This window comes from Mesoplodon densirostris, chromosome 14 (genome assembly GCF_025265405.1).
Source record: "Mesoplodon densirostris isolate mMesDen1 chromosome 14, mMesDen1 primary haplotype, whole genome shotgun sequence".
Taxonomy (NCBI): Eukaryota; Metazoa; Chordata; class Mammalia; order Artiodactyla; family Ziphiidae; genus Mesoplodon; species Mesoplodon densirostris.
Genome location: NC_082674.1, coordinates 70,516,148 through 70,534,953, shown reverse-complemented (window position 1 = coordinate 70,534,953; position 18,806 = coordinate 70,516,148). Strand labels below are relative to the sequence as shown.

Below are 18,806 nucleotides of genomic sequence, written 5' to 3'. Positions count from 1 at the left end.
TGCCTTGTCCCTACATCCACTCCTTTGCCAAATTCCATCTCGAATTGGTTCTTTTATTTCTGTTCCCATGGCTGCCGCCCTAATTTTAGGCCACCTCCATCTCTCATTCCGGATTACTAAAAAGTGTCCCTAAGAGTATCACCAGGTCAGAGCAATTTCCGTGTCCTTTTCCCCACAAGGAGGTTGCTGGACCACAGAGAGGATGCACATTCCAATCTCAACTGCATGGAGGACAGCGGCTCAAGTGCTTGAGCACTGATGGGTCAAACACAGGTTTGCCCAGAGCCCAGGCAGCCACCAATGTGCTTTCTTGTGACCAAGCTGTAAGTGAGGCGTTTTCCTCCTCTGCCCTCCACGTCGGCCCTCAAGCGTCTCCAGTATTGCTCCACTTCCCTCCTCTCCTGTCTGCCCAAACTCCCTGGGTACCAGGAGCAGACCCCCTCCCTCCCCTCCAGGCCTCAGCATCAGTGAAAAACCTCTCTGGTTTTCACTTTTTGATTTGCTTTTTGAGCCTAGGTTTTTCTTTCCTGAAGTTCAGCTATCCACATAATTCGTTTGTTCTTTATCCAAAATCTGTCAGAGTTTGTGGCAAGAGAGCAATCAGGTTGCCACATTCCGCCCTTTTGCCAAAACTGTGCAGAGACTTACACCAGTTAGTTTTGCAAATTCAAGAGTCAAAACGGTGTTTAGGCAGAGACTAGCGGAGTGGCACAGGGGGCTTTATAACCAGGACTGGTGATCAACATCTCTGCTCCGGCTCCGTCACTACCCCTGGGTACAGAGAGGGGGGAAGGAGGCAGTTACCAATGACTCGATGGTTGAAGTAGTCGGGCAGCATCCGCTCACACACAGCAACCAGCAACCAGAAGGCTTCCTCCTCCTCGGCGTATAGCAGCAGAAGGGAGGTCAGGATGTTCATGGACTGCTCGGAGGGTTCGCAGGGGAGGGGACAGTTACTGACAAGGCCACACAGTGCCACAGAGACAGTCAATAACACACAAGCCCAAGTGATCCACAGAAATCAAGACTGCATGATGAGAGACCCAGCGTACCCACCCACAGCGACACCGAGCTGGAACGACCACGGTGTCACCGTGGCCTTATAAGACACACCGGGCTGAGTGACCAGCCACGGCTCCATCCCTGAGCCCATGGTGTAATGCTGGATTGGGCTGTGGAGCACGCCTCAGGCTCACATCCCACCCAGCTGTCTCTGTGTCTACTTTCGGACAGAGACACACACACCCACACTCACCCACTATTTTCGCTTATGCACAGGAAACAAAGTTTAAAATCCTCTGTTTTTAAGGGTCAGTAGCTTCCCTCACCCAGCCTTGTGCCGGGGTTTTATTTTGTGCTTGTTTACCACTCGGAGGGTGTCTTACCTCCACTCGTGCATCCTGGAGGAAAGTGATCCACCCCAAACAGCTTTTTCCTCCCCAAATAGCATTTAAAAAAGAATCCCTATGACTTCTGTATGGTCTGGAGGGAGAAAGCTCCATGGCAGCTTCATCGATACTGCCCTGCAGTGGAGGCCCGGAGACCATGAAGACTGCACGGCCTCCCGCGGACAGAGGCTCAGCCTGTGCAACGCTCTCCCCAGGCACTGGTTAACGTTGCTGCTTCTGCATCATCAGCCTGACTACACGAGGTTGATTCCCTCCACATGACCGTCCTCGGTACAGACGGCTGAGAACACAGCACCTGAGGCCTGGGTGGTAGCCCGGGACGGGGGCTACGACCTCCACCCCGCAGCACACAGCTCACCTGGCAGTACCCGATCCTGGGGTTCCGGTGGGCATAGGCCGTCAGGACTCTCCTCAAAGCAGCGATCCCCGTTTCGTTTTGGAAGGCGGGGTGCTCCGGTAAGGAGCGATGCAGGTCCCGTTCTATCTCCTCTGTCACCAGGCAACACTTTCCCATGGACTCCTCCACCAGGTTGCCATAGTAACCGGGATGCGAGGCGAGGTCGGTGACGGCATCTGATGATTTAAAAGTAACGTTTCAGGGGGGGACTGATTACCAGGAGAGAGTCCACATGGGGAGGGGCCTGTCCGGTCAGAGGCCCTCAGTGGGGTCCTGCCACCTGAGGGATGTAAAAAATAGTTTGAGACCACACACAACCAAAAGGAACTTCAGTTCTGCTCAGAAGAAAAGAGAAAAAAAGAAATAACATGGCTTTTCTAAGAATAGCCTTATAGAGAGGGGGGAAGAGCTCACACTAGAAATAGCTTTATTACTACGCTTTTAATAAGTTGTATTCCCTGGCAAGAGAACTGTGTGTGTGTGTGTGTGTGTGTGTGTGTGTGCACTTCAGGTGGGGGATTTCGAGCTGTGTCACTTTCTTTGCTTGCTGCTCCATATGAATATGGACTGTTTTTATTAAACACAAAAATACTGGGAGGATGCTTTGTGTAAGTCCCCTGTATTTTATTAAACACAAGAATACCCTCATCTGACAGAGGAAGGGTTTCACTGGCGTGCTGCTGGTGGGCAGTGAGACGGGCCGGGAGGCAGCGGGAGACTCGGCCTGTGGAACAAGGTGAGCGCGGGAGGAGAAGGACCAGTAGACACCCGCTCAGTAGCCCCAGCGCCCAGGAGCCGGCCAGCATCGGGTCTGGGCGTCTCGGGCAGCAGAGGATAGGGGCTGGGCGACTTCGGGGAGCGACGGGGAAGACGGAGGAGAGAGGTGACCGAGGGGGAGGCCGACTGAGGGAGGAACAGGGACAGGGCGCGGGGAGGACGGGTCCCCAGGCCTAGCCTCCGGGAGAGCACAGCAGGGTCCCTGGGGCAGGCGGAGCCCTGGCCACCCCGCGCCTAGCGCCCCGAAAGGCACAGCAGTCACACCGTCCCGGCCCGCAGCGCCTTCCCTTCTCGCTGGCAGGGCCCCCAGCCGCTCCACCGCGTGGCACCAAACGGCTGACAGAGGAATGCCTGCTCGGGACGCCTCTGGGGACCTCGGCCCCAGTCTCAGCTCCTCCGTCAGCGAGTGTCCTGATGAGAGATGCCCGCCAGCAGCAGCAGCAGGAGAGTCCCCGGTCCAGTGCGGACAGCTGGGCGCAGGCGGGAGAGAAAACCCTGTGGCTCTGATCGCGGGGACGCTGTGAGCCCTCCACAGAGGAGCGACCGAGAGGAAGCGCACACTGAGGGAATCACTACAACACACGCAACTGAACACCTTCTGAGGATGTTTTCGTTTCCTCTACTTCAGGACTCACGTCCTAGAAAGACACTGCACGTCAAGGGCGTCCTGAACAGAACTCTGAGGACAACGAAGAGGCTTGTAAAGTCATTTCTAAAGGAGAGGCGATCCCTTGGCCAGACCTTGCACTGACCCAGGACATCACAGCCAACATGGGAAGGTCCTGAGGTCCCCGGTCGGACATGTCACAGGCAGAGGGGACCCCTCTGCGCACACACACTGCCCAGGTCGGGGTCTTTGTCCCGTGTCTGCTCCAGAAATAAAAGCTGGCCTGGAGACCCCAGAAACGCTCACCAGAGAAAAGGAGCCAGAGTTTGCCGCGTAACGACTCGGGGATCCCCATGGCCACCAGCTTCCGGATCTTGTCCGTACGGAACATGCACACGGTCCTGCCGTGCTCCAGCAAGTGCTCGTGCCACAGTCTCATCTTGATCTGTTCTCTGGACTGCAAGTGGAAACATGCTGCGTGTACAAAGAAGGTCATCCGCACCCTCCACAGCCCGTCACAGAGAGGCTCCTGCTGCTGACGGAGGGACCGACGGGGACAGGCAATTCGCTCAGCAGATACTTCTCAACCTCCACCAGGTACAGGGGATGTAAAGGGCCCAGTGGGAGCACTGACACACTGTTGATAAAACGCCCGGAGCAGGTGGGAGGGTGGGGTAGGGCGGGGCGGGGCGGGGAAGCCTCTCCGGATGCTGACACCACGCCAGCTGCCGAAACAGGTCAGCTCAGAGGGCAAAGCGGAGCAAGGGGCTCTCATGAGTTGCCTGGAACTTCCTGACAGCCAGGGGAAAACCTGCCAACCTGAAAAACTTACAGTGTTCTCACTAGCAGAGATGAAAAAGACACGATGTCGCTAGGTGACTGAAAATCCTTTAAAATTATGGATTTTTAAAATCCTTTAGAATCCCTAGCTGGCAGGAATTTCTAGTGCCTTTTAAACAAGATGTTTATATACGCTTTTAATTATCTGTATTCTCTAGTAATGGGAGACGTTTACAGAATACTGACGTTACATACAGTCAATATTCTCGTGTTTCATCGAGCATTCATTGAGCATCTCTGTAAAGTACATCAGAAGGCTCAGTTCTGAATGAATAAGGCTAACGATCTATGATACACGAGCCATTAAGCGGCCAAGGGGCAGCAATCATGTTCACGGCCACCCTGGTACTCATGGTCCCAACACAGCACCCCTCCTGCCAGGGCACCACCTCAGAGCATGATTTCTAGTCTATTTACCATACAGGCATTGCCCTCAGACTCTCCCTACAGAGGGGAAAACTATATAAATGTGACAAAAGTATTTTTAGTTCAGTAAAACAAGAGGACAGCCAGGGTACGAAAAAGAAACACTGCACCAAAGAGCCACACAGATACCACTGGATAAAAGGAGATAGACTTGTTCTGCACCTGGAAACCCCACAAGGGACGGCATGGACGGACGCCACCTGAGGGGCAGGTGGGGAGAGCCATGGCCCTCGGATGTCCTTCACCCACCAGGACGCGCTCAGGCCACTAGCACCACTGACCACTTCCCCTTTTTGCCAATGAGGAAAAGAGGGAGGCAAAGAGGGCGCATCACGTGTCCCCAGGTTGCCCGGTGACCCGTGCCACGCCAGGCCCACCCTCCAGGGCCCGCGGGAAGCCACACCCCTGACACCTCCACCTGTGCCTGGTGGTGGCGAGGGCGGAGCCTCATCACCCACCAGTCTCGAGTCGGGGCTCTGGCTGCCCGACCTCCGGAAACCGGCAACCAGGGCCTCGGGGTGAAGCTGCGGGCTCATCTCTTTCTCCCTTTCCTCGCTATTTTCAGAAGACACCATCTCAATACGCCCAAACCTGTGGTCACCGCACATGCTTGTTGAATGAAACATAGACCAAGTCTGCATGGGGAGAAATAAAAAAAAAAAATGAGAGAGAAGTCACTGCCTTCGTTATAAGACAGTCTTTGTTTTGCCTTTGGATGCATGAGCGTATTAACAAACTTAAACACGCCTCTCTGTTTAGGACTTCCGGGAAAAACAGACTAACGCTAGACCCAAGAGATTTGATCCTCGGTAAGGAATATGGTCCACACGGCGCTTTCCCGGCGAGGCTGCGCGGGGCACACAGAGCACAGCCCCAGGGGGGCTGGGAAAGCACCACCGCGCCCTCAGCTTCCAGAACTGAGGACGGCCACCTCGAGAAAACTGCTCTCAGGTACCGAGAGACTCTCCCTCCTTTCCTCCCGTCACTACCTGGATGAACAGAGGTCCAGAAAGAAGCGGGATGGGTGTGAAGGAATTAGGGACGGGGTCCCAGCAGAGCCGGGTCTATGTTTGCAGCTGTCCCACCTTAACGACGATGCAACCTCTCTCTCTGCAAAACTTACATCCACCCCCAAATAACATCATCCCCTCCAGCCTCGGGGGGATGGGGCGGGGGCACTGACCTCTCTAACCAGTAAAGAGCGTGTCCACTCACCTGTGGGTTGATGCCCCACCAAACCCTCCAACCTCTGAGGGCGTGGCCTGTCAATGCCTCTGACACATGGGTGTACCCCCCATCTGTCCCTGTAACCTGTCGGGGGGGACATCCTGTGGGTATCCTCCAACCTGTGGGTGAGTTCCCATCCACCCTCCAACCCTGCCACACCCACTCAGGACACCGGTGCCATCAGAGATGATACCACACTGTCTGCTACACGGACCCAATCATTGCTTACATTTTCCTGGCACCCAAGTGGATCACTGTTACGTGCACACCCCTTTGGAGACCCCTGCCCTCGAGGTGCTGAAAAAAAGGAATTTTCAATGTACGGGATCCCACGGTTCCCAAGGATCATACCAGGTCCTCATCCTGTGTGGTGTCATAGCGCACGGGCTGGTCGGCGTGCACCTGCTTCAGCCTCGCCAGCAGACTCTCCACCAGGCTGTCGCGACCCGTGAGCTCGATGAACTGGAAGGCCATCTTGCTCCTGACGCTAACAATGATGGGGTTTGGCAGCAGGCTCGTGTCCTCCATCTTCTCAATGCTCACGACCTGTTACAAACAGTCACGCGCACAAAGGCACAGCGAGAGAGAAGACGGGCAGGCGTTTAATCGCACATTCGGAAAATATCCCGAGAGAGAAGGCAAAACCCAGTAACCGCAATAAGGAACTGGTACGAAGTTAGGAAGTACGGAATGCGGCACGTGCACCACGGCACAAAGCGGGAGTAACTCAAGTGCCCCTGGCTGCATGAACGCGTGAATGGATAACCAAAACACGGGCTCTGCATCCAATGGAATATTATTCAGCCTTAAAAGGGATGGATATTCTGGCAGGTACTACAGTCTGGATTCACCTTGAGGACGTTATGCTAAGTGACATAAGCCAGTCACAAAAGGTCAAATACTATAGGATTTCACTGATATGAGCAACCTAAAGGAGTCAGATTCACAGAGACAGAAGCAGAGTGGTGGGTCCCCAGGGCTGGGGGAGGGGAACAGGAAGCTACTGTTCAATGGGGATAGTGTTTCAGTTTGGAAAGATGAAAAACTTCTCGTGATGGTTGCACAACAGTGTGAATGTACCCAATACCAGTGAACTGTAACAGTTAAAAATGGTTAAAATGGTAAATGTTATGTATACGCTACCACAGTTAAAAAAAAAAAACAAAAAAAAAAAACTACAGGGCTTCCCTGGTGGCACAGTGGTTGAGAGTCTGCCTGCCGATGCAGGGGACACAGGTTCATGCCCCGGTCCGGGAAGATCCCACATGCCGCGGAGCAGCTGGGCCCGTGAGCCATGGCCGCTGAGCCTGTGCGTCCGGAGCCTGTGCTCCGCAACGGGAGAGGCCACAACAGTGAGAGAGGCCTGCGTACCGGAAAAAAAAAAAAAAAAAAAAAACAACTACATAGGGCAATCCAGGATTTCTTACTCCACTCATAAGTAGGAATATTTGTAAAATGAAGACACCTGCTGCAGAAAAATGGAGGTCAATCACATGAATGAAAAAATTGAGTTTTTCTGAATAGTACTTAGTTCATATGTTATAATAGCAAGAATCTGGAAGTCTTGACGTGTGACAGAGCCGTGGGTCCTGTCACAGCCAACACGCCCTGAAACCACAGTACTGAGCTCGTCAGATGTGGAAGCAGACTCCATTTCCAAGAAGAGAATTGTAGAATTTTACAGTTGAAAGGAAGCATTTTTCTAAATGTTTACCTAAAGTTCCAGGAGGATATAAAAACCAAGCAATTTGACATTTATTTTCAAAAGATGATGCTTTTTGTAAGTCCCCTTTTTCTCTTTTCCCTTTTGTGGGCGAAAGGGAAGGATTCATCCCTAAGGGCTGTTGGAAAAGCTTTCATTGCTAAGCAGGTACTTTATAATAACAGCTTTATCAATAATGCGGAGGCCAGGACGCCCTGTTCTCACCATTCAGGTCTATGCAAATTTCAGGTTGCCAGGCAACAACAGAACAAGCAAAGGCCCCTGGTCAATTCAGGCCATGCATCTCTCCAGACCCGCCCATCCTCAGTGGCAGAGCCTTGCAGTGTGAGCATCCATCCCCTCCAACGCCCCCTCTCACAGCAACCACGGCTCCCCGACAGGAGGAAGGCAGGTCTACCTCTCGGAGCGGGAGGATGACTTTGCAGCAGCCAGCTTCCTTGCTGGCAAAGCAGATGTAACTGTCGGAGGTGAACATCCGCCCGGCCGTGTGACAGCGGCTGAAAGGGGTCCAGAGGGAACAGTCCAGGACAGCATGCAGTTTCTCCCGCCTCGGCAGCCTGAAGAAGGCCCGGAAGAACTCGTTCTGTGCCCTGGCTTCCAGGTCCCTGGCGAAGGAGGGAGGGGAGAGAGAGAGGCAGGAACAGTGACTGAACACACTGGACTGTGGAGGAAAACACTCTTAACCCCTCAGCACAACCTGACATAGAAGGGGATGCAGAAAGGTTCTCCCCAGGGCACCCCCCCATACCCTGTATCTTGGCTCTGAAACCCAATCAAGGAACAAGGCAGCCAAATCACAACATTTAAAAATACCAATGAATTTATGTCATAACCCAGAATTTTAGGAGGAAAAATTCCAAAGAACAGAAGTAAAAACTTGTCTTTGTCACATGAAATAAGCATTCCAGATTTATCTGATAGAGTTAGACTTTGCTCAGGGTCAAAATACGACCCTGTAGCTTCCTTATTAACTGTGCACCCCTGGATGAGACTTGGTGTCTCATCCTGACATCTGTAAAATGGAAATAACACCTAAACTTTCTGCTTCAGGGGATCCCTGTGAATATAAAGTGATGTCCACAGTATTGTAAAAGAGAAAAAGCAGGTTAGAAATAGCATCTACAGTATGATCTCATTAACATAAATTCTAGAAAATTTGCAGAAAGTGACACCTAGAAAGACTTTCCCTCAAATGTTAACAGTGGTTATCTCCGCACAGCGGGATTTCTGCTTTCCACTCTGATTCTGCTTAAATTTTCCACCTGACCACATATTAGCTTAAAAAAAAAATTAAGGTATTTTCTTCTAGGAAAAGAACAAATCTTCAAACATTGCGTAAATGCAAGATATTAAACTCCACACCCTGGACTCTGTACGGCAGCCCAAGTGGTTTTTTAGACACAATCTGGTCGTGGAGCCCCTGAGATGGGACCTCACCTCCTTCCCACACAGATGCCTATGCCGCCCTAGCTCTCATTTCCAACCCAGACCTCATTTCAGACCCTCACGCAAGTGTCTTCCCAGGAGACATCATACAGAGATGCGGCAGTCCACGGAATTTACTCTCCAAGCCTCACAAAGAGAAGATACGCGCCTGTCCAGAAAGCCCTCTGGGCATAGAGAGAAATGATACAAATTCCACAGATCAAGGTGGGTCCAGTCACTGTGCTCCAAAGCTGCAGCTCCTTAAATACCTGCTACAACGTGGATGGCTATTTCCAAAGGGGCCTGAGAGGTGATGGATGAGTTAAAGAACTTGACTGTGATAATTATTTCACAGTGTATGCAAGTATCAAATCTTCGTGTTTCTAACTTAAATATATGCATTTTTATTTGCAACTTAGAGCTCAATAAAGCAGGAAGAAAAAGAAAAAACTTCAGAACTTCTGACTCAATCTATAAATAGCTTAAAAACCCCTATCTTTTAGCTTAAAAAAAACTTTTATATGAAAAACTGGAAGATAATCTTTGTGAATTGGTTTACACAAATACTTCCCAGTAGAACCTGAAACACAAACAAAAAAATTCAAAATTGAATTGCATCAAAAATTAAATTTCTGCTTTTGAAAAGTGATGTTAAGATAATGAAAAGACAAGCCACAGGCCATAAAAACTATGGTCAAAAGACATATCTGGAAAAAGGACTTGTATCTAGGATATATCAAGATCTTTCAGGATTCAATAGAAAGTGGGCAAACAATTCTGTTTTTTTTTTAAATGGACAGAAGATGTGAACAGATATTGACACCCCAAAAAAGAGATACAACAAATAAGCAAATAAAAATGTGTTCAATACCATTAAGAAAAAAGGGGAGGAGGGGGTGGCCTGAGCATCTTCCAGAGAGGAGCTGGGAGAACACAGGAAAGCGCTGTGGATGCCCTAGAAGTTTGTGCTCTGGGAGAATGGAAGGCAAGGCCCCTCCAGGTGAGCCCCGACCCGAGAGCAGACCTACGTCCAGCACGTTTGACTGGAAAACTTACATCCTTGTCCTCACAGTATGCGGCTCCGGGGGAAGTGAGGTCAGGGCTCCCACCCATACATGTCTGACACATGTAGCTGCAGCCACTGCCAAATCCAGCTGCTGGCTTTTCCTTCTGGAAGCACATCCCTGCCTCCTGGGGAGATGGCTGGAGCCGAGGTGAGAACAGGGCAAGGAACACGGATCACAGCAGCTTGTGTGGAGCTACAGGGAGGGTCGGGGGACTTACGTGTATATTTACATTGTGCCAAACCCTTCAGACTAAGACTCAGGTGTTCAGTTATCTGAGGCAGATTAAAAACAATCGTTCCTGTTCAGTGCACCGGCTGCGGCAGCCGTCAGCTCGGTTCAGCCCCCTTCTCTGTGGCCTCGGCGCAGCTACGCGCGGTGTCTGTTCTCCTTTCGGGGCTGTCCTCCCTTCCCTGTAGAGATCTGTCTCTCCCACACTCAGTAGCCAGAGCCCAGTGACCTCAAGTTACCAAAAGGAAAGCAGCAGGGGGGTGACTTTCCTAAATTATCTTCCTTCCTCCCTACTAGAAAGCTCTCCTCCAGTCCCACCTTGAAACATGAGTTATATGTGATATTTAATGTTCTAACGTAGCTGAGATGACAACACCTTGAGAGATGGGGGACCCACAAGCCCCCGGGGAAGCCCAGCACAAGCCCCAACCCCGCACACCTGCCAGCCCTGAGGACCCTTTCCCAGTGGGTGGTCGTTCTGACGCTAAATATATCACGTCCTCTTTCTGAACAGCATAGAAACAAAGCCCACTGGTCACAACTGGCCTTTCGGACCTTCCAACGCTCAGTAAGTATCTCCACTCTTCCTCCACACAGACCACCAGACACGGGTCATGACCTCACAGAGTGGCAGCCAATCCCAGGCTTGTGGCCCCGGTGGAAGCACGCTGTGAGCATGGAGTGAGCCCAGCCAGCAGCCCCAGAGACACTCCCCGCCCATGGTGCTCACCGCTGGGGGCGGTGGGCACAGGCCACAGAACAGCAGGGGAAGGGGCCACAAGTCATCCTACCTGGATACATGCCGTTTTAGGAAGCGGGAACCACGTGGGTTGACCAGAATACAGAGTAGTGGACACCAAGTTTGCTGTCAAAGACGAAACTAATATGTGCAATTGGACATGACAACTATGCAGAAAATTCTAGGCTATATGCACACATTTTAAAAATTCAGGGCACTTCCCTGGTGGCGCAGCGGTTAAGACTCCACACTCCCAATGCAGGTGGCTGGGTTCGATCCCTGGTCTGGGAACTTGATCCCACACGCGTGCCGCAACGAAGAGTTCGCATGCCACAACTAAGGAGCCCACGTGCCGCAACTAAGAAGCCGGCCTGCCGCAACTAAGACCCGATGCAACCAAATAAATAAATAAATAGATTTTCTTTTTTAAATTTCAAGTTCCAGTCCTAAGACCACAGACCCGAAAAATTAAGCAGTAGGTAGTTCTTTTGTTTCTCTGCATAACTTAGAATGGATTAGGTAAAGATGGATCAGAAACAGGTGTGGCTCTCTCTCTCCCCTCATAACCTTTTCTGGGGGAAGAACTGTGTTGGGCCTCACACCACCTCTCACTCCCTCACATCATTTATCCCACAAAGACAAACTTATGTGAGTCTGCAGACCTACAGCTGCTTCAAGGCCCCATGCTTCCCCAAACTCAGGCTAAGAGACGGGCTGGGGAGGCGTGAAAGGACGTCCCATCCCTGGAGCCACCTCCTGCCTTTCTGGAACACTCAGGGCTCTGCAGCCAGGCTGCCTCATGAAGAAACACAGAGACTGCAGAGGCTCTCAGTTATGTGCCTGCCTGTGCATTTCAAACTCTGGGAACTACCAAGGACCAGCAAGGTAGGAACAAGGCAGAGAGGCCAGACAGTGCTTCTCCTTCCCACCCAAGTCTGCACAGAAAACACTGCCTTTCTCAAATGTGTGTTTATTCAAAACATCTTTCCCCTGTGATGCCCCACGAGGACCAATGAAATGACGGCGGCCGTTGCCACGTGGCATCTTGCACAGAGCACACGGCAGCCCAGGACCTCAGGGGACGGGAGGCCAGCCTGGCCCTCAGACAACGGGCAGCCGTGTGAAGGATTCAGCTGGCTGCACAGTCCCCCCATTTTCTCTTGAAAATCCACTCCTGGGGCCCTGACAGACCAGGACTCAACAGGCCTGGACATCTATGAGGCTCTTCCAGCTGAGAAGAGTCTCCTGCCGCCATCCTCTGCTCTCCGTCCTGCCCCAGAGACAACCAGCGCCCCCCGCCAAGCCTGGAGCAGCAAGGGCCCTGCAGGGAGCAGGGTGCAGACTTCCCCCCGGAACGCGGGCTGGGCGCTCTGGGGCTGCAGAAGCCCCCGGAGAGGACTCTGAGCCAGAATCAGGATGCAAGGTCGACTACATCACACCTGCAAGCCTGGGCCTTCCTAGAGGGAGCACAAGGAGAAAAGCAGGAAAAGGGGTGAATCTGGGTGGGAAAGGCCCCAGAGGGTCTGAAAAGCCAGTCCGGAGAGTGAAGGGTCAGCCAGGAGACGGGGAGGAGGGGTTTCCACTGAGGACATCAGCCCCCAAGGCCACCACGGTTCACCTTTAGATACTGACAGCATGGGAAATGGAGTCCATTTACTGCACTGCCTTGAGTCTCCCTGTAGCATTCTCAGTCCGTCGAAATGAATTTCAATGAAGATTACTGCGTTAACTGAGTCTTCGTGTAGCATTCTCAGCCAGTAGAAATAAAGTTCAATGAAGATATTTAATTTAGACTCAGGGAAGCCCATCACCTCTCCCTTCTCACCCCCCTAAAATAGTGGGATACCCTTTTCTCACCCCATGCTTCACACCTTCAGAATCGATATTTCCTGGTTGAGGTATCAGGGCCAATCAATCGGTTCCCTCATTCCCTCCAATCTCCCTCCAGGAAACCCCCTCCCCAGCCTCAGTCCCCCTGCCCCCCTGGATCCTGTAGCTGCACCTGGAGGGTCCCCGGTCCAGGGCATCCTCTGGGGAGTCCCGCCAGCCCTAACGTGTCTGCTGGACGGTGTCTGATGGACCCTGGCCCATCATCCCTGCTCTCCCGGGAGGTCTGAGCTCGGTCTGCTCTGTGCCCCTAAGTCCCAGGGGAGCGACCAAGCTGCAGGCATAACTAATCCGTAATCAGACCCCAAGACACCTTTTAAAAGCAGTTATCTGGGCTTCCCTGGTGGCGCAGTGGTTGAGAGTCCGCCTGCCGATGCAGGGGACACAGGTTCGAGCCCTGGTCTGGGAAGAACCCACATGCCACGGAGCAACAAAGCCCATGCGCCACAACTACTGAGCCTGCACTCTAGAGCCCGCAAGGCACAACTACTGAGCCCGCGCGCCTAGAGCCCGTGCTCTACAACAAGAAAAGCCATCACAATGAGAAATCCACGCACCACAACAAAGAGTAGCCCTGGCTCACCACAACTAGAGAAAGCCTGCGCACAGCAACGAAGACTCAATGCAGCCATAAATACATACATACATACATAAGTAAATAAATAAATAAACACATAAGTAAGTAAGTAAATAAATAAATAAATTTGTTTATTAAAAAAAAAAAAAAGCAGTTATCTGGGAAGGGAAGTAAAAATACATCAACAAAAGGGGGCCGGAGGAGCATTCCAGACCCTGTGATTGTACCCTTAGCATGAAGAGACTGTTTTCCTCACCGTTCAACCTGGGCTGTCTTGGCAGGATGTCAAGTTGACTGAGTCATTACCTGTTTACGTCCATAGGCCAATGTCTCCAGGACAGAAAGCTTCAAGCGAGAACCCGCCAGGAACTAGCAGGAATGGCACGCCTTTCACTTGTGGAGGAAGTCACTCAAAGTGCCGTGACCAGTAAAACATGCCATGGGCCAGGACTCTGCCATCTGTCTCGGGGCCCCAGGCACCCATGGGCCAGGCAGCTCCACCACTGGCCATCACTGGGGTCCTTTTTGCCCTTTCTCTCCTCCCCTTTCTACAAGTTTCCAGGGCTTGGGGGGTGGGGCGGACAGCCTTGTAGAATTCACCTGTTTCTGGAAGATTCCCAACACTGCTGAGTTTTCTTCCAAAATGGATGATTTTTCCCAAAGGGTCTTAAGTGCTACAGACCTTCCACTTTCCTCTCCTTTCCTCATTTCTATCCCAAATTAAAAATGCCACGTCTGGAAGTACAGCCATGCTAGAACATCAGGAAATTTGTGAAGAATCAGCTGAGATCCCAAAGCCCAGGGGACTGACCAGAACACAACAGCTATGAGCTGGCCTCCCCTTCCAAAAACCACTTGGTTACAATTCCCTCACCTACACATCTACGTGCAAACATGGGGAAAGAAGTCAAAGCTCTAACTGGTAGTTTCCATGAGCCCTCTTAACAACCTATACAATGGAGATGGGTTTCTTCATCTTTATCTTTCTTCATCTTCTTCATCTTCATCTTCTTCATCTTCATCTTCTTCACCTTCATCTTTGTAAGCTGGACTAAAAGCACTGAGGTACCAAACTGTATAGAGAAGTTGAAGAAATATGGGCAAGAGTGGCTCCCTTGTACTGGGTTGTCTTCTTGAGGCAGGAAATAGCTGGGCCCCAGGCTGAGCAACTGGAGTTGTCCCCCGTGGACAGATACTCCAAAATAGCAGGATCAAGAGAAGAGCTGAGCCCTGCCCAGATAAGAGTTAAAGAGACCACACATTCCTCATTCTCACAGTCAAGGAGACCTTCCCGACTACACATGCGCAGAAAGGCTCCTTGGAAGTCAAAAAGGGAGTGACGTCAACCTACCCATAGGCCTCTTTGCTAGAATCCACCTTGGCTAAGAGATGCACACACACAGATGGGAGGACCCTGAGATAAACAAAATATGGACTCAGAATCAAGCAAAGCAAGATGACTGGCCAAAGGAAACCTGGAAGAAATGCCCTATAAAAGTGATTCAAACTACCATGGGGGCAAGACTCTCTCTCTCTGAGCCCACCCGTGTGTCTAGCCACATGTACCCTTTTTCCTCCTAATAAACACTTGTTTCACTAGTTTCCATCTCTTTGTGGGAATTCATTTCTGCAAAGCTGAAGGACCAGGGCCTTGTCACTGGCCACTGGTCCCTGGTGGTCTGAGGCCAGGATTCAGTGCTCTCACTGCCGTGGCCTGACTTCAGTCTCTGGCTGGGAACTGAAAGCCTGCTTCAAGCCACTGCAGGCCGAGGGCACCCGAGATCATTCCCGGCCCCGAGATGAAGCCAGAGACGGTGATGGGAAGCCTGGGGCCAGAGGTCAGGGAGGAGCTGGGCACTGGGAGTCGTAAGACCAAAGGTGGCGCTGGCCCCGGGGTCCCCGCTCACAGGAGTGCTGGGCAGCAGCCCCACCCTACAAAGGAACGCTCAGGTTACAGAGAGGACGCAGAACCAAGCGAAATTCAGTGGAGTTTTACCCCAAACTCCACTTGTATACATGATCGATTTAAAATATACACACACAGCAGGAAGGGTCTTTGAATTCTTTCTGAACGCATGAAAACTCTTAGACACTGCCATTCAGAGACCGTTAATTAGAAAGACACACATTCCCCTAAATGTTCAGAGAAGGCAGTAGACATGTTTAAGGAATAATAGGAATGGTAAAATAGATGAATGATTAAAAAAAAAACAAGTTTTAATGACTAGTGGTTCCTAAAACCTGAAACTAGAAATACCATATGATCCAGCAATTCTACTTCTGGGCATGTGACCAAAAGAACTGAAAGCAGAGTCTCAAAGAGATATTTGCACACCCACGTTCACAGCACCATTATTCACAACAGCCAAAGGTAGAAGGAACACAGTGTCCACTGATGGATACACAGGTAAGCAAAATGCAGTATAAACATACATTGGAAGATTATTCAGTCTTAAAAAGGAGGGAGATTCTGACAATCTACAGCATGGGAGAACCTTGAGGACATCAGGTTAAGCAAAGTAAGCCAGTCACAGGCTTCCCTGGTGGCGCAGTGGTTGAGAGTCCACCTGCCGATGCAGGGGACACGGGTTCGTGCCCCGGTCCGGGAAGATCCCACATGCCGCGGAGCGGCTGGGCCGTGAGCCATGGCTGCTGAGCCTGAGCGTCCAGAGCCTGTGCTCCGCAACAGGAGAGGCCACAACAGTGAGAGGCCGGCGTACCACAAAAAAAAAAAAAAAAAAAGTAAGCCAATCACAAAAAAGACAAATACTGTAGGATTTCACTAGAGGAGGCAGATTCAAAGAGACAGAAAGGAGCAGGGTGGGTGCCAGGGGCTGGGGAAGCAGTAGGGAGTTAGTGTTAATGCAGACAGAGTTTCAGTTTTGAAAGATAAGAGCTCTAAAGATGGATGGTGGTGATGATTACATAACAACACGAATGTACTTAATACCACCAAACCATAGGCTTAAAAATGATTGCTAGTCATTGGGAAAATGCAAATCAAACCACAATGAGATATCACCTCGCACATGTCAGAATGGCCACCATCAAAAAGAATACAAATAATAAATGTTGGCAAGGATGTGGAGAAAAGGGAACCCTCATACCTACCCTCCTACACTGTTAGTGGGAATGTAAATTGGTGCAGCCAATATGGAAAACAGTATGGAGATTCCTCAAAAAACTAAAAACAGAATGACCATATGACCTAGCAATTCCACTCCTGGGTATATATCTGGAAAAAAAAAAAACCAGAAACACTAATTCGAAAAGATATGTGCATCCCAATGTTCACAGCAGTGTTATTTACAATTTCCAAGATACAGAAACAACCTAAGTGTCCATCAACAGATGAGTGGACAAAGATGTGGTGTATGTATACAAGGGAATACTGCTCAGCCATTTAAAAGAGGGAAATTTCAGCTCGCCCTCCACACGGTGCAGGCCACGAGCCAGGGGCGCGTGTGTCACAATGGGGGAACCTGCAGCACCATCCTCCTCCCGGGGGATGCCTTCTCCTTCCAGTGTGACTGTCCACTCCATTTCACCACCCAGTTCTGTGAACTAGACATGTGGCTGACAGGGTCTTTGTGCTCCGGGCAGGTGTCAGGCCTGAGCCTCTGAGGAGGGAGAGCCAAGTTCAGGACACTGATCCACAAGAGACCTCCCAGCTCCACGTAATATCAAACAACAAAAGCTCTCCCAGAGATCTCCATCTCAACGCTAAGACCCAGCTCCACTCAACGACCAGCAAGCTCCAGTGCTGGACACCCTATGCCAAACAACTAGCAAGACAGGAACACAACCCCACCCATTAGCAGAGAGGCTGCCTAATATCATACTAAGTTCAGAAACACCCCAAAACACACCACCGGATGCAGCCCTGCCCACCAGAAAGACAAGATACAGCCCCATCCATTAGAACACAGGCACCAGTCCCCTCCACTAGGAAGCCGACACAAGCCACTGAACCAACCTTACCCACTGGGGGCAGACACCAAAAGCAACGGGAACTATCAACCTGCAGCCTGCAAAAGGAGACCCCAAACACAGTCAGTTAAACAAAATGAGAAGACAGAGAAATACACAGCAGATGAAGGCGCAAGGTAAAAACCCACCAGACCAAACAAATGAAGAGGAAATAGGCAGTATACCTGACAAAGAATTCAGAATAATGATAGTAAAGATGATCCAAAACCCTGGAAATAGAATGGAGAAAATACAAGAAACATTTAACAAGGACCTAGAAGAACTAAAGAGCAAACAAACAATGATGAATGACACAATAAATGAAATTTAAAATTATCTAAAAGGAATCAATAGCAGAATAACTGAGGGAGAAGAATGGATAAGTGACCTGGAAGATGAAATAGTGGAAATAACTACCACAAAGCAGAATAAAGAAAAAAGAATGAAAAGAATTGAGGACAGTCTCAGAGAACTCTGGAACAATATTAAATGCACCAATATTCAAATTATAGGGACCCCAGAAGAAGAGACAAAGAGAGGGTCTGAGAAAATACTTGAAGAGATTATAGTTAAAAACTTCCCTAACATGGGAAAAGAAATAGTCAATCAAGTCCAGGAAGCGCAGAGAGTCCAATACAGGATAAATCCAAGGAGAAACATCCCAAGACACATATTAATCAAACTATCAAAAATTAAATACAAAGAAAAAATATTAAAAGCAGCAAGGGAAAAGCAACAAATAACATACAAGGGAATCCCCATAAGGTTAACAGCTGATCTTTCAGCAGAAACTCTGCAAGCCAGAAGGGAGTGGTACAATATATTTAAAGTGATGAAAGGGAAGAATCTACAACCAAGATGACTCTACCTGGCAAGGACCTCATTCAGATTCAATGGGGAAATTAAAACCTTTACAGACAAGCAAAAGTTAAGAGAATTCAGCACAACCAAACCAGCTTTACAACAAATTCTAAAGGAATTTCTCTAGGCAGGAAACACAAGAAAAGGAAAAGACCTACAAAAACAAACACAAAACAGTTAAGAAAATGGTAATAGGAACATACATATTGATAATTACCTTAAATATAAATGGATTAAATGCTCCAACCAAAAGACACAGACTGGCTGAATGGATACAAAAACAAGACCCGTATATGTGCTGTCTACAAGAGACCCACTTCAGATCTAGGGACACATACAAACTGAAAGTAAGGGGATGGAAAAAGATATTCCATGCAAATCGAAATCAAAAGAAAGCTGGAGCAGCAATTCTCATATCAGACAAAATAGACTTTAAAACAAAGACTATTACAAGAGACAAAGAAGGACACTGCATAATGATCAAGGGATCAATGCAAGAACAAGATATAACAATTGCAAATATTTATGCACCCAACATAGGAGCACCTCAATACATAAGGCAAATGCTAACAGCCATAAAAGGGGAATTGACAGTAACACAATAGAGTAGGGGACGTTAACACCCCACTTTCATCAATGGACAGATC

General features: G+C 49.9%; 1 protein-coding gene across 2 annotated transcripts in view; it reads right to left on the bottom strand.

The window, feature by feature from the left end:
• TBC1D8 (TBC1 domain family member 8) overlaps positions 1 to 18,806 on the bottom strand; it is a 133,529-nt gene that overhangs the window by 25,498 nt on the left and 89,225 nt on the right. For both annotated transcript variants that reach the window (XM_060117973.1, XM_060117974.1), the window contains exons 6-11: positions 7,804 to 8,011; positions 6,035 to 6,229; positions 4,915 to 5,091; positions 3,497 to 3,647; positions 1,768 to 1,982; positions 805 to 922 (exon numbers count right to left, since the gene is read on the bottom strand). In XM_060117973.1, coding sequence (XP_059973956.1) covers positions 805 to 922; positions 1,768 to 1,982; positions 3,497 to 3,647; positions 4,915 to 5,091; positions 6,035 to 6,229; positions 7,804 to 8,011 — 1,064 coding nt within the window. The remainder of the gene's footprint in view (positions 1 to 804; positions 923 to 1,767; positions 1,983 to 3,496; positions 3,648 to 4,914; positions 5,092 to 6,034; positions 6,230 to 7,803; positions 8,012 to 18,806) is intronic.